We start from the raw sequence: 26216 nt of genomic DNA on the forward strand, positions 1-26216 counted from the left end.
ACTAATAGCTCGTCCTTCTTCTTCCATCCCCTATTTGCCCTTCACTCTCTCTTTCATGTATTTATTTCCCTCTTCTGGCACGTATGAAATCACATCTAATGTACTTTTCCCATCGTGAGAGCGTCGGTAATTCCCTCTTTGTTCCTGCAGTTCATTTGCTATTTATCGCTCCTCCTTTATCTTCCTCGACTCTCTCGTCTCTCTCGGTGTGCGTCATCATCCGTCCGTCCGTCCGTCAGGTTTGGTGTGAACAGTCAGATGTGCGTACTCATTCAAGGGCAAAACATCTCTTATGTTTCTTGTTGGTGCTCTTTGTTGGGATTTCTCCTCTTTTCCATTCATTTTAACTTTTTTTCTATCTTTACTTTGATGTAGTGTTTCGCGCTCTTCTGTCACAGTGAGAGGAAACCTGGTAAAAAATTAATTTTGAGAACGCCGGGGAGAGAAAATATATTTTTGGCTCGTGTGGATGTGGCCTGAGTCGCAGCATTTTTAAAAAGTTCCACCTTGGGAGCCGTTTTCAGTGGCTCCGAGCACCGTTGTGTAAAAGGAGCCTAACAACAACAGTTTGTTCACACCGCAGGTCTTGAAGGAATCATATTATTCAGCTTTTCATCATTTTCACATGGTCTTAAAAAACCTTGTATTCAAAGTTTATTGCCTCAAATCCAGTTTTGCTCTTGATTTCCCTCCATTTGAATATTGGATCATAGGAGCTGCATTCAGAATCTGCTGTGTCTGTGTGAGCTGGACTGGCTCCGCCCACACATACCCATCTTGGGAAGAGGAGGAAGTACTTCCTCTCGTGGTGCCATGTGCCAGAGCAGAGCTGCCTAATTGTGGGAGGAGTCAAAGGGAGGGCCTACCTTGATTGTGATTGGCTAAACCCCCGATGACACTATATAGGGTTTGATTTCTGATTGGCTGGTTGGAGCAACACACTTTTTTAAAACCTGAAACAAGCCAGGGAGAGAGAGGACAGACTGTCTTCACTTCTGGGGCTCACATGTAATTAGAATGTGACTGACATCAGGCTCGGTGTGTACATGACAACACGCGCAGGACGACGTGTTCTGAGACGTACGGTAAATACGGACGCTACACATGTCAGTGTGATAATGAGTTCTGAAGCAATCGCACACAATTCTGACCAAATAATGAAGAGAGAAATAAGATGAGGGGGGAAAAAAACAACAACGACCTTAAGTGGAACAGCATGTGCTGCTTCATTAGTGAGGAGGAATGTAGGTGGATTTAAATATGATGTTTTAACATCTGACCTCCTGCGGAGCAGAAGCCTGATGTCTGTTTGATTTTAGTTACAGAAAAGATGCAACATGATCATGGATGGATGGATGGATGGATGGACTGTCACTCTAATATAATTTTTCTTAATGTGGCAATCTCATATTTCCGTATTTAACATTTATTTCTATCGCCTGTTTCCCTTTCAAGTCTTTATTTTCTTTCATTTTATTCAAGTTTTTGTTGTTCCAAAGAACATCCCTCTATCTTCCTCACACCAATTTTGAGTACACATACAAAAAAAAAAAACAATAACACGGAGACAAAGCCTGTATGCAGAGCTCTAAAAAGGAAATAGCCTTGAATAGAGAGTCGAAATCCGCTCACAGTGGTTTAAACACAAATATCCCTTCTGGTGCAACTAAATTACATAAACCAAAAATGGAATTGGCACAGACCCGGCATACAGAATGACTACAAACCAGAAAGGGAAAATAAAATGAAAGGATATCTGACTAGCTAAAGGAAGAACAGAAAAGTGTTTTCATTTGTTCATGTTGCTCTCTGTTTGTTTTGATCATTACTGTTGCTGTCTGATAGTTCTCTGTGTTTGTTGGTGTTTTCTGGCATCCTATAATCTGTAAAGTAGCTTTGATTTCAGCCTCTTTAAGTGCCTTGTGCATATTTTGCCATTTTTAAGAAGCAAAAGGAGCCTTAAAAAACAGCCTTAAATTTCGACTGGTGCGTCCATTTTTATCATTGTTTGTTTGATCTTTGTTTAACGTCCATGTCTGTGGTCAGTATGACTCGGATGCGTTGTGGCGGCAGACGGCATCCTCTCTGCTCTGACATTAGATTATCCTGCAGATCAAGTCGGATTATGGGCAGAAACAGTTCTTCCACAGTGGGGCTTAAAAAGAAAGATGAGGTCATATTAACACTGAGATTCAATCAGGTTAAATTGGCAATTTGTTCTATATTTACCTCTTTTTGTGACCAATAGTACTGGCCTGGTTACATTGATCATGTTTAACTTGAAATGCACTAAAAACTCTATTTTAATCAATATAAATGTTGGCATTAAAAATGTATTTTTATGTTTTTCCGTTATGTTTTTGCCAGCGTGCAGTTATTTATTGTTTTGTATGTATGCATTTTTACTTTTCGCAAAAACTTTTAACCCGAATTGCATGGAATCTTCAGTGATGATTTGTCATCATCCAAGGACCAGTCCATTATAACAGTTTCCAAATAAATCTCAAAAAACTGCGAACTAATGTCCCTTGCAATGTGAAATGAGAGGCACCTAATGGAGATCAAAGGAGATCGTCTGTTGCCATGGAGACGCACTGGAGGGTTTGCAGCTGCCCGTTAAGCCGTCTGCTAACACACTGCTAACGCCGCTCCCCCCCCCCCCCCCCCCCCGTCTCCACTCTCAGCCAATCACAGGCCAACTCACTCTTCAGGTGACACAAAAGAATGGGACTAAACAGAACGTCATCATTTGACCTTAACATTGGACGAAGGTCTGCGCTCTGTGATGTTGCCATGAACGATAAACTAGCATTAGCCTCAAAGCCACGCTGTCATGGTGAATTTGTAAAAACATGCACAATGAAAACATTTTTGGAGACATTTCACCATATTTTGCACCAGAAGTTTCATTAAAATTGGTTTCATGTTGAGATTATGGTTTTATTCAGTTTTTTTTTTGTTGTTTTTTTTTTGGTGGAAATCTTGACATTTCCATCAGGTATTCTCTAGAAACACTTTAAAGTTTAACTTTAAGAATTATTATTGCACTATTTTACTGGTCTGGCCCACAGACCTGGTTTATTTAACCTTTCTGAACATTTTGCTTGCTTTCCTTGTAGTTTTGCTGTTTGTTTTTCATGCACGGCTTCAGCATAAAGTGTGAGGTTAAGACGGGCTTAATGGCGGACTCGGTCGTGAAAGGTCAAACACGATAACCCGGGATCTGAAAACGACAGTTAAGTTTGCCAAGTGCCATTTTCAGCAGCTGCACGAAAAAGATATTCCCTATTCATGAGAGAGTGACCTTAGCACGCTGTCACTGCTCTCCTGCACCTGCAATGATTTATTGGTTACAGGACGCCGGGCAGGCGGATGAATCGGTGGCGTTTATGCGCCGGGGCGACACGTGAGCGCCCCCACCCCTTCAGCCTTTGTCCTTTCCTCTCAAGCGCGGTCAGCCTCAGCAGGAATGAAAACACACACATACACTCCACAATATGTCCGCTGGTCAAGTGTTTATCCTTGGAATTGATGGTTTGCGCCGATAACACTTTTTTTTTTAAAGGACGAGTCCGAACCTTCGGCTGCTTGCAGATACCGAGTACCAATACAAGTACTTACAAATACAAATTATTACAAGGATCTGCGAAGGCCGTGGAGCCAGAGCTTGTTTTCTTCACGTAATTAAAGTTAGAGTCGGAATAAAAGTCGGGATAACGCTCAACAAAAGTGTCTCTGTTTTCATTTCGTCGTCTTTCTAACAAAAAATAAGATGAACGTGTAAAAAAATCAAGAAAAATAACATCAGTGATTCGTGAGGGAGAAAAATGTCGCAGGAGGAGAAAATCAGCAGACGAGCGACTTCACCTTCTCATGTTTTACGAGCGAATAAGATGCAGCAAACCAAACTAACAGGATTCGATTTGTAGGAAATGTTTTCTCGCTGTAAACGGAGACAGACGATGCATCAAAAAGGCCACAAATGATCACAAATGATGTCTTCATATGCAACGGATGTTTACAGTACACGCTGTGTGTGTGTGTGTGTGTGTGTGTGTGTGTGTGTGTGTGTGTGTGTGTGTGTGTGTGTGTGTATTTTGAGAGTTAACGATGCGTGGAGCGTCTCTCGTTCCCGAGCAGATGCCGGCCTATTACCGCGATGTGTTTTTAAAAGAGCTAAGCATTCTCACTTATCAGGCGTGGAGGATAACGTGCACAATAAAACTTTGAAATCGGGACTTTTACTGAGTCGAACCAGGAACTGCGGAGAAACACTGGAGCCCCGGATGAGTGTAAAATGTTGATTTATGTGTGGCATCGATTTTCTCCCCCTCGGCCTCTGAGAGAGTATTTCATTCAGGACCTGAGGCCTTTAATATTGTGGCTCGCTGCCTTCTCGTTCGCCATCTCGCCCCGGAGCAGATAGTTACATTCCAGGCTGATTAACCTCTTTATGTCCAATTTGACATTTGCTTTTGGTGTTTTTAGTGTTAAAGTATTTACCTTCTGCGGTCTTAATTAAACTGCTTTGATTGTCCACTGACCCTCTGCACAATAACAAGTCATTATATTTTGATAAGAGAGGGGAAGGAAAAGCGAGAGACTTCTGTAGATTCTTTCATTTTGGCAGCAGAGAGCGTCTCAACGTCACCTCTCTCTCTCTCTCTCTCTGTTTCCCCTCCAGTCTGATCTCATCCAGACGATACTACTTCGAGATCCTCCACAAGCAGGATGACAAAGGCTCAGATCACGTCGAGGTGGGGGTAAGTACATCCGCCCGAATGTGGGAATACACTTCCTTCTGTTTGGATCTTTCTCTCCTTCTTTCTTTCTTTCTTTCTTTGGTGAGACTCAACCCACCTCTCCAAAGACTTCCTTCACCGGGGAAGTTTCTCTTTAACCTTTCATCCTCCACTCATTCAAATACTTGAAAACTTTCAGACCGAGATGGCATTAAAATATCCTTCAAGTGTTTCTATTTTTTATCCCAGAGTGTTAAATGTCAGGATAAATGAACAGCATCTTGCTGCATTCTATTGGAAAGTGTAAAGCTCACCAAATGTTTTCCTATTTATACTGTTGAGAGTTGAAAATTCCTGATTGAATTGGTGTGATTACTACTTATATATATATATATATATATATGTCAGGGGCGTCAAACATGAGGCCCGAGGGCCAAAACCGGCCCGCAAGTCGCTCCAATCCGGTCAAACCACCAAGGACATTGTAGAAAAAAAACATTGATTTTATAGTATATATAGTTATAACACAACCCTGAGACCCGAGCTGAGATATCAGTGATGCTGGCATCAGATAGCACACTAGCATTAGCCTCAAGGCCGCGCTGCCAGGGTGTTGCATTATGGAAGTTTTTCACATTTTCCCTGGATTGTGCATATAATTATCGGCTTTATTTTGAGTTTGTAGTCATTTTCTGTGGTGATCGTTTGGTTTTGATTAGAATAAAAAGAGATGAGCTGTCCGACTCCTTGAGGGCCGCGGCCGTGCTTTTAGCGTAAATATTTAAATAATCAATGCAGTTTGAGTTGGAGACGTGAGACCGTGCAGGACTGTGGCCTTCGAGGATTCTTCTAGTATTCATGTCCCATCAGATGTTTCCCACTAACCTTTTCCTTCCAGATCCAATCCTTCTGAAAACGCTCTCTCCACCCACTCCTTCATCTGTCGCTCTCTTTCTTCACCTCGTTTTCTTCCCGTTCGTCCCTCTCCGGCTCTCCTCTGCACCATTTCATCCCTCAGTAGTCGTGTTCTGCACCTCAGGCGAAGCTCAGATGAGCGGGGCTTAATTTCAGGACGGAGTTTCAAACGGGAGCCTCGTGTGGGGCTGAGTGGGAGGGTGGAGGATAAAACGCGTGTGTGTGTGTGTGTGTGTGTGTGTGTGTGTGTGTGTGTGTGTGTGTGTGTGTGTGTGTGTGTGTGTGTGTGTGTGTGTGTGTGTGTGTGTGTGTGTGTGTGTGTGTGTGTGTGTGCTGCATCCCTTAACAAGCCTCAGGTTATCGTCATCATGGTGACCATTATCATCAGCACTGCTGGAGTTGCACTCTTCCTCCACCCGAAACTTTGCTGTCGTTTTCTTTCCGCCCTCTTCATCACCTGCGAACTCCGTCTGAGAGCCTCCGGCTACTTTCCTCTGCTTCTGTTGTCCTAATGGCTGCTTTAGGTCCCGTTTCCATGGCAACGTTTCAAGCGGATGGTTTGTGTGTTGGAATATGATGTAGTTAGCGCGGCGGGCCACTAGTGGGTGCTGCTGTCCAAACAACAACAGCGTTTCATGTGACCGCATCAGTTTTGGTCGATCATCCACACTGCGGCAGCGTTTCTGGAGCCTGAAAATAGTTTTTGCCTTTTTTGTTTTTTGTTTTTGTGTGAAACAACAAGACGCACATTAGCTGAAAACGACGAAGTCATCGCCCCACCTCTCGACCCTCTGACCCCGCCACCCGCGAGCAGAAGCTACTGATGCTATTTGCTTTAATGAGGCCAGGTATCGGTTTCTCGAATTCGAGGATTCTCGCGTGCGCCGTGTCGACGTTGGTGTATTTCTGTAGCATTGTTATGGCGCCACCTATAAGCCTGTCACATGCACTACAGGGTTTTGAGTCATTTTCATGGTGCCCCTGTGTTGATGGGAAACTTTTTACAATGACGGGGAGAAAATAAATGGTTTTGGCTCGTGTGGACGGAGAATAAGTGGAGTCCAAGATCTACTCCGAGAAGACAGAAGCATTATTTTTAAACTTTGACCTTTGGGAACCAGAGTGTCATTCTCACCCATTTCCACGGAGACAAGCCGTTTTCATAAAGTTGCATATCCACCGTACGCTCTGTCATGTAAACGACAGCAAAAGCTGTTTCGTAAACTGGACCATTCCTGGATCTTCACACGCTCACCTGTCCTGGTACAGACTTACAGAATCCTTGCTCTACTTCTCGATACGTCATTCTACAGTTTCCATCCCTCAGTCTGCATTCTTCAGCTTCGATTGGCTGTGAGAACAAGATACTTAACTCTGGGGTGCTTCCTGAAGGCCTGAGGTCCGTGAACTCGCTGCGAGACGAGACGCAGGCTTGTGCAGCGAAGAAAGGGAGGTGAGCAAATGCTTTGCTACCGTGGAGTACGACCTCATAAATTGGCTCACTTGAAGTATTATCTGCTAAAAGCAATATTTTCTCAGAATTTCACGTGGCCGTTCTGACATTAGCGGGTCCCTCAAGGACTTTACAGTTGTGATGAGATGTTGGGGGCCGTCGATGTGCAGGTGTTAAGAATGTGACTCTAATTATGAGCAAGTGGAACTAATAAATTGCAGCCCTTGACTGACACATCATCCCAGTTGTAAACAAATTCTTTCTTCTCTATTTGGAAAAGTACTTGGGCAGGAAATCCACAAAATTGGTGAGATGAAACGTGACGAAACCTTAAAGAAACATTGAAAGGCTTTGGTCCTTGTTGCTGTTTTACTGACTGCCAACTGATGAATCTGTCGGCCAGTTTACAACGTTTTCAAGTAAAAAACGCCAAGTTCATATTTTAATTGTTTGAGAACGGCTGCCAATGGGGGAGCGTTTCGAAAACCCTGAACGAGGTAATACGGAACTATTTAAAAAGGATGTGTTCTCACTTGAAACGTGAACGGGGCCTGATACTGTTGACTTACAGGACATCGAACATTCTATAACTAGAACAGGCGCTCAGGATCCAACGGTGGCAGCCAGTAACTCACCAAACGCCTGGATGTTTGTTTCCGTCCAAATGCGTTCAGTTCCAACAGCTCCGCCTCCCAGATCAGTGAGCCGCTCTTTCCCAAACAACAGAATCGCAGCCAGACTCCCACCACATGCTCCGTAATCCAGTCCGCACAGACGCCAAAAGATGACAGAACGAGCCCACATCCTCGTCTCACCCCGGTAACAATCGGATGGAAGTCTGAAATTTGTGCCACCGCACCCAACAGCGCCCCTCGGCTCTGAGATGGACAAGAGGAAATCATTTAAAGTACTTATTAGATTATGCCACGGAATCTATAACTCTAAACTCAGACATTTTGTCTCTGAATGGAAAGCTCACCAGACTTATTGATCCTTTTGTATGTGTAGGTCTTGCAGCTTTTAAAGAACAAAGTGGGTGAGATCGCTTTGCATCTCTTCCATCAGAGGCTGTGAAGGAAAACCAAAAACATTTACTGAAAGAGTTCTGCAGTGGCGAGGAACACGATTTGGATTAAACTGTCTGATTCAGGTGGTTGAACACATTAACCCTCATCTGTAAAACATCTGTTAGTCAAACAGAATAATCAAAACTAAATGATGGTGTTGGGTCAGATCCTTCATTTTTGTTTCAGATAAATTCCATATTTACACAGAATGTTTTGAAAACGTTTCCACGGAAACACTGAAAACAAAGTAGTCTTCATGTTGGGACACTCGTTGATGCTGCTGTTTGTTTTCTGTAATAAAACCACACACACACATGCAGCAGAGAACAATACGCTATAAACATTAACGGCGGGAGAACATGCATGGGTCCTTGACTGGGAGTCATGACACTCAGGAAGACGCCATGTTTGTTATTGTTCATTTACTCGCACGCGAGCGGAAGCACTGTTTCGTGGTGTCTAAGCAAAGTAGCAGAGTTTACGCCATCGACATGGAGATGGAACCAGATTGTTTTTCAAAAAGTTCCACCTTAGGAGCCTTTTTTAAAAATGCTGCACCACCGTCGTCATGCAAAATATTTTTTCCGGTTTCACACTAAATGCTGATCCACGACCGAGTCTGTCCTCCAGGAAGAAGAAAACACTGATTAACACTGATTCAAGGGTACTGCTAATGAATGTGACTCAACACTAAGCTGCGTTCAGGTCATTAGTGCCAGACAGTGGAGGATGTGGCCGGTGTTTAAAACAGGTTGGAACGCAGCGTGTACCAAAGTATGCATGGGGTAAAAGAAAAGAGGAAAAGGGTAGAGCGATTGCATAGAAGAGATTCCACCGTTCCAACAAGAATTAAAACGGGCTTTGGTATTCTCCACCCTGTTGGCCCGTCGGCTGATTGTCCTGAGCTGGAAGCTCCTTAGCCCCCCTTCGCATTCTCCCTGCGTTCACAAAGGGGTTATAACTTGAAGCTCGAAAGACCCCCCCCACCCACCACCCCCCAACCCAAATTTTTTTTTATTAATTAATTGTATTATTTATTTATTCATTTGTTTGTTCCTTTCCCTACCTTCATTTAGTTCATCTCCCCTTTTTAGAAAATATTAATATTAATTTTTATTTTCATTTTATTTTCATTTTATTTTCATTTTATTTTCATTTTATTTTCATTTTCATTTTATTTTATTTTATTTTATTTTATTTTATTTTATTTTATTTTATTTTATTTTATTTTATTTTTTCTGTTTTTCGAAATGTTGTATAAAAAAAGAAGAAGAATGTTCGTGGTTAAAAGAGAGTCTCAACATTAGTGCCAAAAGTGTGTCTATTAATTCAGTAAGACACAAGCTGGACACAGGATGCACTATTTGTGAAAGTGTGTACTACACAACGTACTACAATAAAAAGGTAGGGCTGGAACTAATACCGACACCAGATTTGGGTACCGGATCTGATGCTATGTGGCGTCATTGTACTTGCTTTGGTGAGTATAAATTCAACTTAATAGCATTTAATGAGTACTCGTATTAGTACTTGGTATCAGCAAGTAGTTAAGGTTAGTACTCATCCCTGAAAAAGTGGTAATAGTGCATCTGTAATCAAATATTTTTATTCAAAAAGTAACCGTGAGCAGAAGATATTGAATCCTGCTGAACTCTGAATGACTCATTATCAGGCTTCCTCCGAGCCTCATGGTGACGCCTTGTTTTGATGGAGGCGTTTCAGTGCAGGAGGACTTGCGAGTAAACATGCGAGAGGGCGGCCCTCTCGCGCCGGGATTACACTTCGCTTCACGCGCATAGTAATTTCCACCCTGACGGACGGAGACGGAAGGAGGTCCTTGACGGCAGCCGTTCCATCCCCACCCAATCAGGCGGCCAAGGTCACAAGACACATCAGTCCATTAAGCTTTCAGGTCACACAGGCAAACGCTCACGAGGCATCAGTCACGCTCCAGTTTGTGGCAGGTCCGGCAGTATGGAGAGTCTGCGTAAGAGTAGAGAGAGAGAGAGAGAGAGAGAGAGCCCAGTATGTTTCTTTCAGGCAGCCAGAGTCGTAGCTCTTTGGAGAGAGAGGTCATAAAATATTCTACACTGTGGGTGCAGTCAGCGGGTCTGTCAGACAGCGGCGGCATCACTGGCACTTATTTGGCAAGAGATATTTTTGGGAATCCACAAAACTCCAGAAATCAGTCACTCTCGAGGCAGCCATGTTTAAATTCTAAAGGGCGCGTTAAATTCTCTACACTTCCTCAAAGAAATACAACCTACCACGGACAAACGTGTTTCTTTTGTTGGTTTTACATCAATCATTTTTTTATTATTTCATGATGCAACACCACAAAGTGAAAACATACAGAACACAGCAAGACAAAACAAAACAGTAAAAAGGACGAAACAATCAATCAGTTTACACTCAAGGGGTGTGTAGTATGTTGTGTTTATATATATAAACCAATCAAATCAAATTTCAGTCAATGTGTTCAATAACAATCGGTAAATTTCTATAATCTCTTCTTCGGTTTTATCTGAAAGCCTGATACAAATCACTTTTATCCATTCCTCTTTAAAGTATAAAGCAAGGGGAGACCAATTTCTTTGAATTTTTTTATTTGTGAAATTAAAGTCTTATAAAGTTAATAAACAATTCCAGTACAAAACAGTGCAATTCCAATAACCGATCAATCGACTGATCACATTTCTTTCGTGCTGGGGTGACGCGTCAACATAAATACGGAGATTCGTGATGGCGTACGTCGACGTCCGGTCAGTGTGGCTGCGGCGATAAAACGATGGCCGGAGAACGAGCGAACGCGTCAGCCAACGAGGAAACGTTACAGGAAATGGTAAACCTATTGAATTGTTGTGTTTATTTCACAAACTAGTTCACTTCCCCCTGAGGAGCGTCGGCTCCTTTTTACTCTTCACTGCTTCGCTCTGCTGTCGTGCGAGTCGGAGCGCCATCTACTGGATACGTGACGCGAGGACATCAGAAAAACGTCGCATTTTACGAGTGAGAGTTAAGTGTGAACGTCGGCGTCAGTCGGACAACTTTTCGAATATGAAACATTTAGAGGGCCGATTCAGGCCAGTGGGCAGAACGATCGGTTCCAAGGATTTCACATCTTTGAAGCTGTAATTATTCAAACATTCTATTTTCCTAAAACATTTACAAAGGTGAACTCAAAAGGCTGTTGAGCAGATTATTAAAATAAAGGGCGACAATCATTAAAAGAGGCTGTCGACTACTTCGTTAGAAAACACACAAAACTAAATGAATCTATTCATGGAATCTTAAATTACTTTTCACGGAAAAAAACGATTATTTTAATGTATGGCGCCGGGGTAATCTGAATAAAAGAGGAGATAATGAAAGGCGTGTATTCCCTTTTGGGGCTCACTACATCAGAGGAAATTAATGGAATAATTATTGTTGTGATAAAAGCAGAAAAAACGAAGAAAAAACAAAATTGCAGGGAAAACCTGACATCTAAAAATGCAGTCATTGTAGTTTAACGGCTCCGTGTCGGGTGTGTGGGCAGTTTGAGATGTGGGCTGGCCTGAGTGCTAAAACAAGGCCATAAAAATTGAAAAAAAAAAAAAAACCCTGCCTTTAAATCCCTGCACCCGCCGTCGTCCATAAACCCGCCATCGCTAATTAAGCTTTGACTTTCTCCTCTTCTTTCTCGCACTCCCTCTTCCTCTCAATCACACCGTTTAATGGCCAATCCCTTCCTTCATCCTGTCACATCGCTGGCAGTGGCGAGTGGAAAGGTCCGGCGGCGCTCCACATGGTAAATAAGGAAGTTAATGAAAAGTGCCGCCCGTTGAATCATCCATCGCATTGAAAAGAGTTCATTTAGAATAAACTGGAGGGAAACGCGGCGGCTGCGTGTGTGGAAAGGGTCAAGTCAGAGGCTTGTTTTCCCAAAGCCTCAAACGCAGTGTTTTCCAGTCGCCTCGGGGAAAAGACGCGGCGCATGTCTAACCTTTCCTGTCTGTAACGTGGTTTTATGTCCTGCTTTCAGCCGTCCTCCATAAGTCCTACACTCGGAGAACAGAGAGACAGCAGGGACAAGAAGGGTTCTCCTTTTTTTTAATTTTTAATCGAGCGGCGCTCGTGTTTTTACTCCTCGTCTCTTCGTAGAAAGCTCCACTAAACAAGCACAGTACCGCAGGAACAGTCCACCTCTGAGAGAGAGAGAGAGAGAGAGAGAGAGAGAGAGAGAGAGAGAGAGAGAGAGAGAGAGAGAGAGAGAGAGAGAGACTATCTGCTCTTTAACAAATGAGAGCCCGGGTTTCTCTGGATTTATGCGAGCCCTGGGCTTACGCTGTTGTGGGCTGGTCACGGTAAATCTGCTATTTTTGTCAAGGTGTGAAATGTATTCTCCTGCTAAATCACACACAGGGGCCTTACTAAGGAGACAGCGTACCACACACACACACCCAGACACACACACACACACACACACACACACACACACACAAACACACACACACACACACACACACACACACACAAACACACACACACACACACACACACACACAATCCTGTGCACAATCTTGATTTGCTGCAAGACTTGTAGATGCTTCATTAAATTGTTTCTGGCAGTGCAAACCCACTTTGATGGCCTCGTGAGTGAGTGAGGCTGAAGTTAAGAAAGAAAAAGAACGGCAGACACAGGGGGAGAGAGAGAGAGAGAGAGAGAGAGAGAGAGAGGGAGAGAGAGAGAGAGAGAGGGAGAGGGAGAGAGAGAGACTACAACATGGCCTCGATCTGCTTTCACACAGGAAGTTGTCTGTTAAGCAGATTTGATTCACACGAAGAAAAGAGAAACAAGCCTTTAGTTAAACCTTCGCTAATGAAAGTTGAGGCGAATCGCACGAAATCTTCAGGGATGATTTGTCTTCATCCCAGGACGGATCCTTTAAATTTGTCTGGGTCACGAAAAGGTCCAAAAAGTTATTTCTTCATTACATGTTTGGTTTTTTAATCCAATTGATGTCAAATCAATGACAAAAAGTTTTCATTTCCCTGTCCTCTGATAAGCCAGGGTTGGGGGGGGGGGGGGGGGGGGGGGTCAAAGGTCAGGAGGTCACATGGAAATCATAAAACGTGTGTACCACTGTGTTAAACAGTGAATCTCTTCATGTTATCAAACGACCAGGACCAATGATGGAAGGAGTGGTGGCTCAAATAACCCTGTAATCCATTGGTTTCCATGGTGACAAATGTGGCGTTGGCAAGGGTGTGAGCGCCTGAGTGCCCGTTCTAGGTTACAAAAATTTGGGAGTGTGGGATTCTCTTCAAACTGTAATCCTGTACTCCTGTTTTGGAATATGTAAATTTGCATGTCATGCAAACCAAAATAGGAAAGTATTAAGAAACAAAAAGAGAAACACCCACAAGGGTTGTAGTTCTGAGTCTCTGCAGGGAAAAGGAAGTTTATTATACAGTTTCTCGTGTCTGTTCATCCCAGCTGCTGGAGGTAGTATGTACATTCATGTGTTCAGCACCACGTGAGAAGGTCAGAAGCGAGTCCAAACTGTTTTAAGCGCCAAAGGGCCAACCGCCCCTGATTGTATTAATTCAATCAATAAAAACTGTCTGTTAATATCCGATGAGATCTCTTCAGTTCTCTTTACGGAGGCACAGTTCAGTCGTCTCCTCAGAGTAAATGTGCTCGGTTCTTTGTGTAACGGCCATCAATAAACCCACCTTCTGTTGAAGGATTCCTCAGTAAGGCCAGAGATCTGCAGTGGTTCTGACTCCTAAACTCTGGAAGGTTTGACTCTATTTACCAAATCTATACTTGATGGCGCATTGCTGACGGTTTTAACTATTTTAGTTCATTTCAGCTAAATCACTGATTCATGTTGTTTATTGAAATGTTAGGATGTGATGCATCAATCTTTTTTTTTTTAAGTTTGAGGAGTAGAGCAACGTTAAATTATTTAAATGTTTTTATTCATGCAGAATTCGGTGGACTGCAGACGTCTGAGTTGGTGTAAAGCTTTGTCATCGGATGTTTCAGGATGATTAGTGTCTCTTTGCAATACAAGACGTCTCCTGACAAATCAAGCAAATGTAGTTTGGTTTTGATTTACTGCTGGAATTAATTAGTTAAATAAAGAAGTTTTCCGTTCAGGGACGCTTGGAGGAACCGAGAGCCGTCGGGGTTAAAGGTCAACTTCAATCCAGCAAACTGTCGGTTCAAAACCACTTCCTCAACCTCTCGGTCCTCGTTCACACTGCAGGGAAAAGCAAACCAACTCTGATTCTTTTGCTCACAAGTGACTCGCATCCGATGTGTTTTGTTGCCGTGTGAAACGCCATTCCGATGTTTTCACACCAGTAAATGCGTCAATGGCGTGCTGCTCGGTGGGACTTCACGTCGTCTTTTTGCGCTTTGGGGCCTGAAAACATCCGGTCCGATCACGTTCGCACGGCAGGTCGCGTTCGAAACGATCGCGCAAAAAAAAAAAAGGATCCCAGCGAAAAAATCAGAATTGAGCACCGAAGACCCGTTTTATACGTTTCCAGTGAAAACGCTTCAGTTTTGTGTTTCCGTTTCAGAAAAGTCGTATGTTCACACAGCAACATTTTGAAAACGATGTCTGTTTACACAGAAACAGCAGAGACGCTGAAGACGATGAAAATTTCATGTTGAGCCACTAGTTGGTGCTGTTGTTTGTTTTTGTAATGAAACCACACACACACACACACACACACACACACACACACACACACACATGCACGCAGAGAACAACACGCTATAAACATAAACAACGGGAGAACGCGGACCTTCGTATGGTCAGACGTCCAAGTTGGATTGTTAATATGACGACTGTCAAAATAAAAGTACCAAGTCCCAGAAGAGTAAGGACTGGGAATCCTGACACTCTGGAGGAAAACGTTGTTCTGATTGTCTCTACTGAGCATGTGCAGAAGAAGAACTATTTCTGCACACGTTTCATGTGCAGAAATAGTTCTGCGTTCTGCACATTCTGTACATTCTGCATATTTCTGCAGCGTTTTTGAAAACGTTGTTTCCTCCATCGACGTTGCGTTGCCAGTGGCTCAGAAAGCTTTTCCCGTTGTCGCCTGAAAACGCCGTCAGGTAAACAAAAAAAAAAGAAATTGAGTTACTGAAATTTCTCACTTGTGTGACTAATAAATGTTTATCTAATCTAATCTATACCATGAGGGTGAACTTGTGAAAAGGCTGAATGCCTCATAACTGAGGTGAAGCTCTGAAGTGTTTGGAGGTTATGATGTCATGGTTTCCTCAGCCCAGGAAATTAATATCAGACTGAGATGAAGTGAGTTGGACACCTTTTGCTCCAGCCGTCCTCCAGGTTCCACCTCCTCGTCCCCGTGAACAAGCCCAGATTTGGATTTCAACCGAGGAGGAGAGAACTGCTTCAAGTGAACGAGACTTTTTAATTGAATTGGTTAATTTATTTTCCACCCATCCGTGCGCCTTTCATCCTCCAGACCTCCGCGCTGACGCGCACCGCGGGGGATCTAAACTCCGTCTCGTGTGGCCCGGTCCTTTTGTCTTCATGCAGATTTGATCCGACGCAACCCAGAGAGCGCCGTCCCACACACGACGGATCATTTCAACATGGAGGAGAATCCCAGTGGAGATTTGTCGTGCACATTTATTATGTCGGCCTCCTCGTGCTCGATGCCATAATCCACAAGAAATTCTAACCTGAAGACCGTTGGTTCTTTTTATATACCTGCGTTATTCAGACCGATCCAGAGAGGAGCACAGAAAACGTTTCTGCGTGAATCGACATGCATCTACAAACTATTCACATCTGAGGAAATCCCCACAGGAAGAACATGGAAACTTAGAACAGAAAGACCCTGACAAAGATTTAAACCTGGATAAACTACACATAAATAATAATAATAATAATAATACATTTTATCTGTCGGCGCCTTTCAAACAGCCACGGTCAGTTTACAATTCATGTTGCTGAGTGTTGAAGCGTGTTTCAACAGCTTTTAGACCAGGGGTGTCAAACATAAACCATCACCCAGCCTGCAGCCTCCAGCCTCCAGCCTCCAGCCTCCAGCCTGCAGCCTCCAGCCTGCAGCCTCCAGCCTCCAGCCTGCAGCCTCCAGCCTCCAGCCTCCAGCCTCCAGCCTGCAGCCTCCAGCCTCCAGCCTCCAGCCTCCAGTCTGCAGCCTCCAGCCTCCAGCCTCCAGCCTCCAGCCTGCAGCCTCCAGCCTCCAGCCTCCAGCCTCCAGCCTCCAGCCTCCAGCCTCCAGCCTCCAGCCTCCAGCCTCCAGCCTCCAGCCTCCAGCCTCCAGCCTGCAGCCTCCAGCCTCCAGCCTCCAGCCTCCAGCCTGCAGCCTCCAGCCTCCAGCCTCCAGCCTCCAGCCTCCAGCCTCCAGCCTCCAGCCTGCAGCCTCCAGCCTCCAGCCTCCAGCCTCCAGCCTCCAGCCTCCAGCCTCCAGCCTCCAGCCTCCAGCCTCCAGCCTCCAGCCTCCAGCCTGCAGCCTCCAGCCTCCAGCCTCCAGCCTGCAGCCTCCAGCCTCCAGCCTCCAGCCTGCAGCCTCCAGCAGGCTTTAATCCGCTCAAACTAACAAGATAATTGTAAAAATTAAAAAGAAAACTTTTTTTCAAATACAAGTCTTAAGAGTAGCAGACACAACACCACACTGTTTACTCCACACCGTAAATGAAAACGGAACGAAATGAAAAGTTGTTGCATTTGTACATTTGTCTGGATAAAATTGGTCAATGGCGCTGAAGTCACCAGCTGTCTTTAAAAGATATATCACTTTACACTTAAAATAGAACAGATGTCCGCCATGTTCTTTTCTTCACGCCGGGAGTAACTCTGCAGTCACATGACCTGACGGCCGCCTGCAGAAAGAAACTACGCCGGTGAAACGTCACAATTACACAGTCATTTTCTCTTGTGGTTTTTTGGTTTTGGGTGAATTTTCATCCATTTAAAGGTTATAATGGTAATATTTTACTCCATTTCTCTTCTCAGCACACGTATGTGTGGTTTTACCAAAAAAAAACAAAAAAAACGTCGCCCCCCCATGGCCCGGCAGACTAACTACATCTTTGTCCATAAGTCTGCTGCTGCAGAGTAAATGCGCAACTTTTCTTTTTTTTTAATCAATTAGGTGTCACGAGAAATGCGTGAACAACGGAGCCTTAGATTGTTGTAATATCATGTTTGGAGGAGTTGTTTTGGTTTTAGCAGTATATTGATTTGTATTCCGTTCAGGCTGTTTGATTTTCCCGCGCAGTGATGATGACGTTGTTCAGTGGACCTGGTTTTTGTCTTTTGGTTCCTGTTTGGTGTGTGAATGTGACGAACCACTGGAGTTTCCTCTTGGCACACACGGGGCGTCACTGCAGGCTTCGGCGACAGCGACGTGCCGCGGATATTGGGCTCGCTTGTCTTTGGTCCGAGAGACTTGGGCTGATGTATAATTCAACATAGTAAATCAAGCCGCCCGTCTGTATGTCCTCCTCATCTCTCTTTGGATCGTGCTCCTTCGTCCTCAGGCGGTATGCGGTGTGACGTGAAGCACAAGCTGCTGTTTCCACGTCAGCGACTGGTGAATGTAGTGTGGCTGTCATCCTCTCGCACGGAAATGCTTGGTTATGGTCAGTTGTCGATTGAGATGAGAGCGTAATCATTCATGGTTTAGTTTCATGTTGTAGCTGTTGGTTTGCACTTCTTTCTTTTTTTTTCTACGTTATTGTCAACTTTCATTGCATCAAGGTTCAAGAGTTGTAGGAGCAGCCGCTTGTGTCGTCACTGTTGGGGAGATATTTGTTGGGAGTCTGTCAGGAGTCTCTCCTTGATGCCCGGCTGCCAGCCGCCTGTCATTCGGCGCCAGTGAAGCTTCATGTTTCAGACTTTCCATTACTGCGCATCTTTAAATCCACTCTTTGCTTCTCTTGCTGCTGAAACTGTCACAACTTCCCCTGCATTTCGTCTGTTAAGGCAACTTCTTTTTTTTCTTGTCTTATATCCTCTTATAGATATATTTATATATGTGTGTGTATTTTTTCTTACATTTTTTTTTAAACAAGAGAAACAAACAGAAACAACAAAAAAAATAAAAAATCCAGAGATCACTCGACTGTCACTCCAATTTTACAATAGGTGCCTTACATGTCCAAAACTTTTTTTAATCCTACCTCTTAACATCTTTATCATAGCAAATCACACAAAATATTTTTTTTATTTTCATTTTTCTTAATTGACATCAATGTTGTTCTATCCTTCAACCAAATAACAAAAGCTGAGGGTTTCTCCAGACAGATTCTGTCCTGAAGCGTCGTCAATGTGGGAGGTGGTTAAAGGACAAAGTCCACTTCTGTGTCTCTCTGTGACTCTTCCAGTGTCTCCGTGGCCACGTTGACACGTTGACACATATTTTCCCCCTCTACGCTTAAAAAAATTTAAAAACTTTATTGACACGGACCGCATAAACACCTGGCTCAGAGCTGTTATGAGCAGCCAAACCTGTAGGGGGCAGTGTAACGAGAAGCATGAACACCATGATAGCCAATCAGAATCCTGGAAAAATACACAACGTCATGAATTGTGACGTAAATAAAATAATAATGCAACCGGAGACACAGAATTGATCAGTTTTCAGGAATCAATGTTTGTGGTGAGTCGTAGCTGCGTTTATCTGTAAATGTGCCCAAACGCAGAGAAATATCACTGTTAGTTGTTTTGTTTTGTTTTTGAATACCCGGGTTCGTGTAAACGTGACCTGTATCTGACGACACTCTCAGCTCAGTGGACACTTCCTGCATGAATCCTTTGACGTTGGTCAGTTGTTAGGTATTGTTTTGGTCTCATGGAGTCAGAATGTGACCAGCGTGACGAGGACGACTGTTTTAATACCAATAATCACTGAATCGGGACATTTATCGCTCCACTCATGGATCGAGTTGTAGAAAAAGTCCTGAAACCTTAAACAGTTGGACATTCAGAAGTTTAGAGAAGGTCACATTAAGTTCATCCGTAGAGGTTAGAGTTTCGTGTCTTAGCTGCTGACCTCCACTGTTGTTCCACAGAGCATGTCACCAAAGAACAGAAAAAAAACCAACAACTTTCCATCACAGTAAATCAGAGAGACAGACAGTTATACTCCAATAAAACCCGGCCTCATTAGCTTGTTAGCTGCCACTTTGCCTCACTTTCGCGGCACAACAGGACGTAATTCACCGGCTGTTGGCATCATGTCATTCTCAATGAAGTCACTGCGGCTCTGGCCAAATTATTGTCTGGCAGCAGAAACACAAAGACGTCAGTAAAAGCACCTGCACTGCTTTCTGTCTTGTTATTCAAATTCATCACGAGCGACGACAAACCGTTTAAATGGCTTATTAACTTTTCTGGCAGGAGAAAAAATGGTGTCCTACTTTCACGTCTGTGTCACGATCGCAGATCGTTTTTCAAGACTTTAATGTGAAAATAGTTTTTTTCAATGCATTTCACACTGAACACTTACAAAACACGTAAGTGCATCTTCTAACTAAGTAACTGATTGATGGTGAAAACGAATGGTTTCAGCCTCATGCTGATTCTTTATTTTTTTAATAATCACATAATAAAAGGGTTTGTTTGTTTGTTTGTATTTTTTTTCTTGATCTTTGTTATATTCTCTTTCTCACTCTCTCCATCCTTTCATCCTCTATACTGCTTTATTATTGCGGCTTTTTGGATAAGTTTGGTATTATTACATTCACCAACAAAGCTGGCCAAGATGGTTATGTTTTTATCTGTGTGCATTTATTTATTTATTCATTCTTTTTTTTAAATTATTATTATTATTATTTATTTTACCAACTTTTCGCAAAAACTCCTCACCCGAATCACATAAAATCTTCAGAGATGATTTGTCATCATCTAAGGACCAACTGATTAGATTTTGGGGCGTTAGCGACTAACCGTTTCTGAATAAATTCCCAAAAACTGCGAAAAGGAATTGTCCCATTCAAAGCAGATGAGAGAGGCACCTCATTGGGCAGAACAAAGGAGAGCAGCGTCTGTTGCCATGGAGACGCTCCCTGCTCAGGGTTTCACGTCAACGGCTAACATGCTTGCGATGCTAACTTGGTTCCGCAAATCAACGAAGGTCTGCGCTCTACCGAGTGTAGCTCTAGTTTTTTTATTTATTTATTTATTTTTTACTTTGCTTTTGTTGTTTTGAATAATTTCACTTGTGCCCACATGTCTGAAATAAACTTAACAGATATATTCAATGTTTTATAAGTCGTTCTATCTTTTCTAGATCTCTTCTGCTGGTTTTATGATTGTGTTTTGCATATTCACATCAATTGCTGAAACTCGGAGCCACTGAAAAACGCAACTTTTTGAAAAACAGCTCTCACGATTGAACTTTAGGAAATTTTTGAAAATGCTCGTACTCTGTCTCCGATGTCTTCATAATCAGTAGATATCAAATTACTTATTTCCTCTTCACTGGCTTTTAATTAAGACGGACAGTTGTTTTAAAATACTGTCAAAACTACTCTCCATAATTAAAGGATAATTAAATAAAAAGTCACCTTTCCTCCTTTTTTTTTTTTTTTTTTTACCTTTTTCACATTAGCGGCTGTTGTCAGTCTTGTTAACGTCCAGAATTTTCAATGAAAGTAGTGACTTTTGCCCCAAAAGTCCAAAAAGGAGGAGAGGAGAAAGAGAGAAAATACACAGAAAGTATGCAGTGAACCTCGAACAAATCCTCAAGGACAACAACAACAACAACAACAACAACAACAACAACAACAACAAAAAGAGACAGAGAATATTTCCAATATCTGTCAGTGTTTTTGCTTTTTTCTCACTTGACCTCCAGAATCTCACATAAACGTGTCAAAATCCACAGTTTTCTGTTGTTACATTAAAAAAAATAAAATAAAAAAACAACCTCCATATCCTAAAGCGCCTCCGGCTTTAGAGAACGATTGAATTGAAAAGGGAAACAAAAAACACAGCGGTCTCTCTCTGAAGCAATGAAATCCTGACCAGTGGGGGATCAAAATAACTCGTGCTCAGTGAAACCAGAGGCAAACTGCTGTGTGTGTGTGTGTGTGTGTGTGTGTGTGTGTGTGTGTGTGTGTGTGTGTGTGTGTGTGTGTGTGTGTGTGTGTGAAAACACACTTTGGGCCAGCTGATTGAAAACAATATCAAACCTTCATGTGTCGTGGGGGGGGGGGGGGGGGGTGCAACAGTCCCCCCCCCCTCGGATATTGCTTTTCTTTTTGTCAGGCCAATGAGGCGGCCGCAGCTTTTTCTCCTGCTTCCTGTTCAAACCGGACGCCACCGCCGGCACACGACTCGCCAAGCAGAAGAGCAGCCGGACGTTCAAACACTAAACAGGAAGTACATCCTAAACACATTTTAGTTCAGGAGCCACATGCAGACCCCATTCCGGTAAATTGTAGATGTAACCGTTAAATTTAAACTTAAAAGTTTTTCTTTGTTTCTTTGCAGAGTATACGTGATGAAAATGTCCATATTAAAAAATAAATAAAAGAACAATTACTGCTGAAAATGACTACAATCTTAACATTAAGGCCACTATTAGTGATACTTTGGGGTCAGGGGGTCAGTTTGCCATTTTTAACTAAGTTAACCTCTATATTTTACAATTATTTACTCATTTTGAAATACTTGCTGAACACACTGGACATAAAAAAAAAATATACAAAATTCGATTGGGACAAAGTTATATTATTTTATGTTGAGAGCCACAAACATGAGTAATGGAAGATTTTCACAATAAAGCATATTCAATTAGTATATGTACAAACCAAAAAAACACATTTATATGCAACTGTTTACATAAAAATACAAGAAATTCTGACATTTTTGTCATATATATATATATATATATGTGTGTGATAGCGGTTTATATTCAGGTGCACTCCATAGACTAGACATGACAGTTCAGTTCGGGCAGTTAATAGTTTCACTGGAGTTTTAAATGCAGCCTTTTCTTGGAACTTGGAAAGTGTGTTTAAAAAAAAACAACCAAAAAACCCTCAAGTCTTGACTTTCTAGCGTTTGGGTTTAGTTTCTAATCACATGTCACGGTCTTGTTTTAAAGCTGCTTGTTGCAGAGCAGCATTGTGTTTCACTGTGAGCTGCAACCGGTTATCTGAAGTGTGATTCAAAAAACTGATTATTGCAGATTTACGCTTCCGGAGAAATGGGATGTAAAATTTCCCGAGTCGATGCCAGTTGGTAGTTTGCAGAGTTCACGTGGAGGTCATCTCAGGATTCAGTGTGTGTGTGTGTGTGTGTGTGTGTGTGTGTGTGTGTGCGCAAGAGGCCCGAGTCCGGCCAAAACACCAAGCAAATTACTGTCATACAACAACTTTACATCATAAAATCAGAGGAGACTGACTCTTGGTGAACCGCCCATCCTGGATACCTTCTTTTGTTGGCGAGGGGTCACACTTGGTTGAAGCATATCTCAGCTGAAGGCGACGTCTACACACACACACACACACACACACACACACACACACACACACACACACACACACACACACACACACACAGTTCACACACTTCCTGCAGCTGAAAACTGGCAGCTTTACTAGTTTGGGATGGTTTCCCAGTTTACAGCATTCTCCCGACAACAGCCATGGAGAAGCACGGCCGCCTGCGGCACTGTGGCTTTATTGCTGCTATCAGAGTGCAGAAGAGAAAGAAAACAAACTCGTCTCCACACACGTCAACGGGGGGGGGGGGGGGGGGGGGGGGTGAAAGGAAGCCCTGGAGTTGGCGATTTATATTCACACTGCAACTATGCACATGTGCTCTACAGCTGCTGTTGTGTTTTCTACTGTTAACGCGTCGCCATAAAGTTTTACGGTTACAAATGGTGAGCCAACCTCCCCAAAATGGCAATAAGATGCAAATATGGCTTTTGTGCCAACGTTCATTCATCATCGTCCACGCTGAGCGACGTCAGACCTCCTGGGAGCTTTCTCCGCTTTCCCGCCCATCAAGTGCTCATGAAGGCACCGCCGGTGTTTACACAACAGCGTTTAACGTTTTTGTTTCAGGAAAGATTCACGTCGTCACAGCAACGTTTTGAAAACGACCTCCATTGACACGGAAACGTCAGAAACGCTAAAATTGTGTAGTTACGATATTGGGCCACTAGGGGGTGCTGTTGGTTGCTTTGTAATGAAAGCACACACACATGCATACAGAGACTAATACGCTATAAGCATTAACAACGGGAGAACTCGGACATTCTGGTGGAGAGACGACTTTAAGTTGGATTGTTTTATTACGGGGACTGTCAAAATAAAAGTACCATGTCCCGGGAGAATATGGACTGGGAGTCATGACACCATTGTTGTTATTGTCTATCTACTAAGCATGTGCAGAAGAACTATGTATGTTTTCCTCTGTTTCCACGGAGACGGAGCATTTTTGAAAAGTTGCATTTCTCGTGGCGCCGACCGCCGTTGTTGCGTAAACGAACACCCGAAACGGTAAAGTTTTCCATTTCCTCTCGAAAGCGTTGCTCTGCAAACGCAAAAGTTTTCTAAAAATAAAAAAAGCTAAAATGCTGCGTCGTCACTTGAGGTTCCGACAGTCGCAGTTTAAAGTGACATACATTTAAAGTAACAACAGTCAGAGTGAGTAAACCTGAATATCAACTCCTACTTTTCGTCCTTCTGTATTTGCTGTGACCGGCTTCTGCTTTGACCTTGAAAAACAATCACCCTGAAATATCGACACGGTCCTGAAACCTCCGGCGGCTTGGTGAAGTCGCCCCCCCCCCCCCGCCGCTGTGCGGCGTGGCGTCTCGCCGTGGCGTCACGCCGTGTCCTTTGTTTGTTGTTCTTACATGTGTGAAGGAACACAGTCGTATCCAGAACGAGTCCTTTGGGTGTTTATATTTGTATTCTCAAGTTGAGGCTTAGAAAAATGACCTGTCTCCTGTGATTATATCCTGGGTAACCAGAAGTGACGGGGTAATTGTGAAATCTATTTTAAAGAATTGTAGCTTCTCTCTCTCTCTCTCATCATTACTGCATCTTGCCATTGTAGAACAACTCGTCTTTTTCCTGATTTGTATCGTTCTATTTCCTCTGGTTGCTTCCTTCCTTCATCCCTCACAGCTTCTCATTTCTTTCTCCCTGTATATGTCCTACATTTGCTCTCCTCCTCTCTCTCTCTCTCTCTCTCTCTCTCTCTCTCTCTCTCTCTCAGATCAATAACACTTGTCACCCTTCAGCCAGGCAAACAGTGACGGACGATTCCCGCTCGCCTTGAAACTTTTTCTCACGTCAACATTTACCATCGTGTTTAACTTTCTTTCCTTCTCCCGCTCCGTCTGACTCGCAGTGGCGTCCGTTCCTCCCCGGTCTGAAGTATGAAGTCGTGGACTCGGCCTACATCTCCTTGTACACAGGTTTGTTGGAATCTTTGTTTTCAGTTTGTGGTGAAAACAAAACGAACGTGGACTTTATAGTTTTGTCTCAGACGGGATCAGATTAATAGATAATGCTTTCTTTTTTTCTACACTTAACAATTAAAAAGACGTAAAAAAAAAGCTTTAAAACACATTGATTTCTTAATCTAATCAGGAATCATAGATTGATAAAGGTTGATGTTAATCTAAGTTAATCTAGTCTATCTATCTATCTATCTATCTATCTATCTATCTATCTATCTATCTATCTATCTAGCTCTCTATCTATCTATCTATCTAGCTCTCTAGCTCTCTATATCGCTCTCTATATCTCTATATCTCTATATCTCTATCTCTTTCTCTCTATATCTTTCTCTCTATATCGTTCTTTATTAGTTTATTTAAGATGGACAGAACAGAGAGCAATGTTACAAAAATAGCAACCGATGCCATGTCCATGAGCCATCAAGCCAACCCTCTATCTATATCTCTCTTTATATGTATATATATTTATCTCTCTATATCTATCTCTCTGTCTCTCAATCTATATCTATTGATCCAAACCCCTTGTAAATTATCTACATATATACATCCACATAATCTATATTTTATAAAAAAAAAATACATGTACACAAAATAATCTATAAATATATAGTTATGTGCGTACACGCTAATTGACGCTATTCAACATGTCTGAAATGGACTTTAATTATACTCTTTCTCCAATAACCAATAATCACATTTCATAGTGATGCTGCTTCTCCGATCCTATTTACGGAGTCAGAAACATTCAGATTCATCGTACATCGTTAACGTCCATGACGAGGGACGAAGACAAAAACAAAACAAGAGGAGCAGGTAGAAGGAAACAATGGAAGCAGAGGAAAAGGAGGAGAGCGGGAAATAAAACAAAAAAAAGAAAAAGTTGGAAGTCAACAAAAGAGGACGGAGCCGAGTCATAATTATACCAGTCGATCGCAGAGGAGGAGGAGAGAGCATGTGTGATTAATGACGTGTCAGGAGCAAGGCCTGCTGGGAGAAATGTTTTCTAATTAACACGGTGGTCAGCATCATTTCCACCCTCCGGAGGGCGCCGGCAAACATAAGGCCCGTGGGCCAAACCGGCCGGCAAGAGGCTTCGACCCGGCCAAAGCAAAAAGCAAACGGTCAAAATTCCTAAGAAAACATTGATTTTCTAATTTATTTATTTTTTTAATATATATATTTTAACGAGTTTCTCAAGAATAGCGGACACAAACAAAACGCTGAGATCGGAGCTGCGATTTCTGTGACGCTGCCATGAAAAAGCTGGTAAACTGCAGCGTCGGCCTCAAGGCCGCGCTGTCAGGGCCCGTTTGTAAAAACACCCATAATGCAACAGCCGTATGAGACATGTGAGATATGTTTTAGCGTCTAACTGAAACTGAGATCGTTTTAGTAGGATTAAACCACCCACATCTTTCAACGACGACATTCAGAGTTCTTGGATGTGCGGCGCCGGAGCGACGTGGCATTTGAGTCACTCGTCTCTGTGAGAAAGTTTGTGTGGAAAAAGTAGTTGAAGCGTGTGAATCATGGGCGTGATTCTCA

General features: G+C 43.0%; 1 protein-coding gene across 1 annotated transcript in view; it reads left to right on the forward strand.

Moving 5' to 3' along the window:
• The window catches only part of b4galnt4a (beta-1,4-N-acetyl-galactosaminyl transferase 4a), a gene marked incomplete at its 3' end in the record, with an annotated part of 179582 nt that overhangs the window by 141243 nt on the left and 12123 nt on the right, over window positions 1-26216 (forward strand). Inside the window, exons 8-9 of the mRNA XM_080474399.1 lie at window positions 4685-4763; window positions 24560-24626. Coding sequence (XP_080330525.1) covers window positions 4685-4763; window positions 24560-24626 — 146 coding nt within the window. The remainder of the gene's footprint in view (window positions 1-4684; window positions 4764-24559; window positions 24627-26216) is intronic.

The sequence above is a fragment of the Lipophrys pholis genome (genome assembly GCF_963383615.2).
Source record: "Lipophrys pholis genome assembly, chromosome: 11".
In the NCBI taxonomy this organism is placed as follows: Eukaryota; Metazoa; Chordata; class Actinopteri; order Blenniiformes; family Blenniidae; genus Lipophrys; species Lipophrys pholis.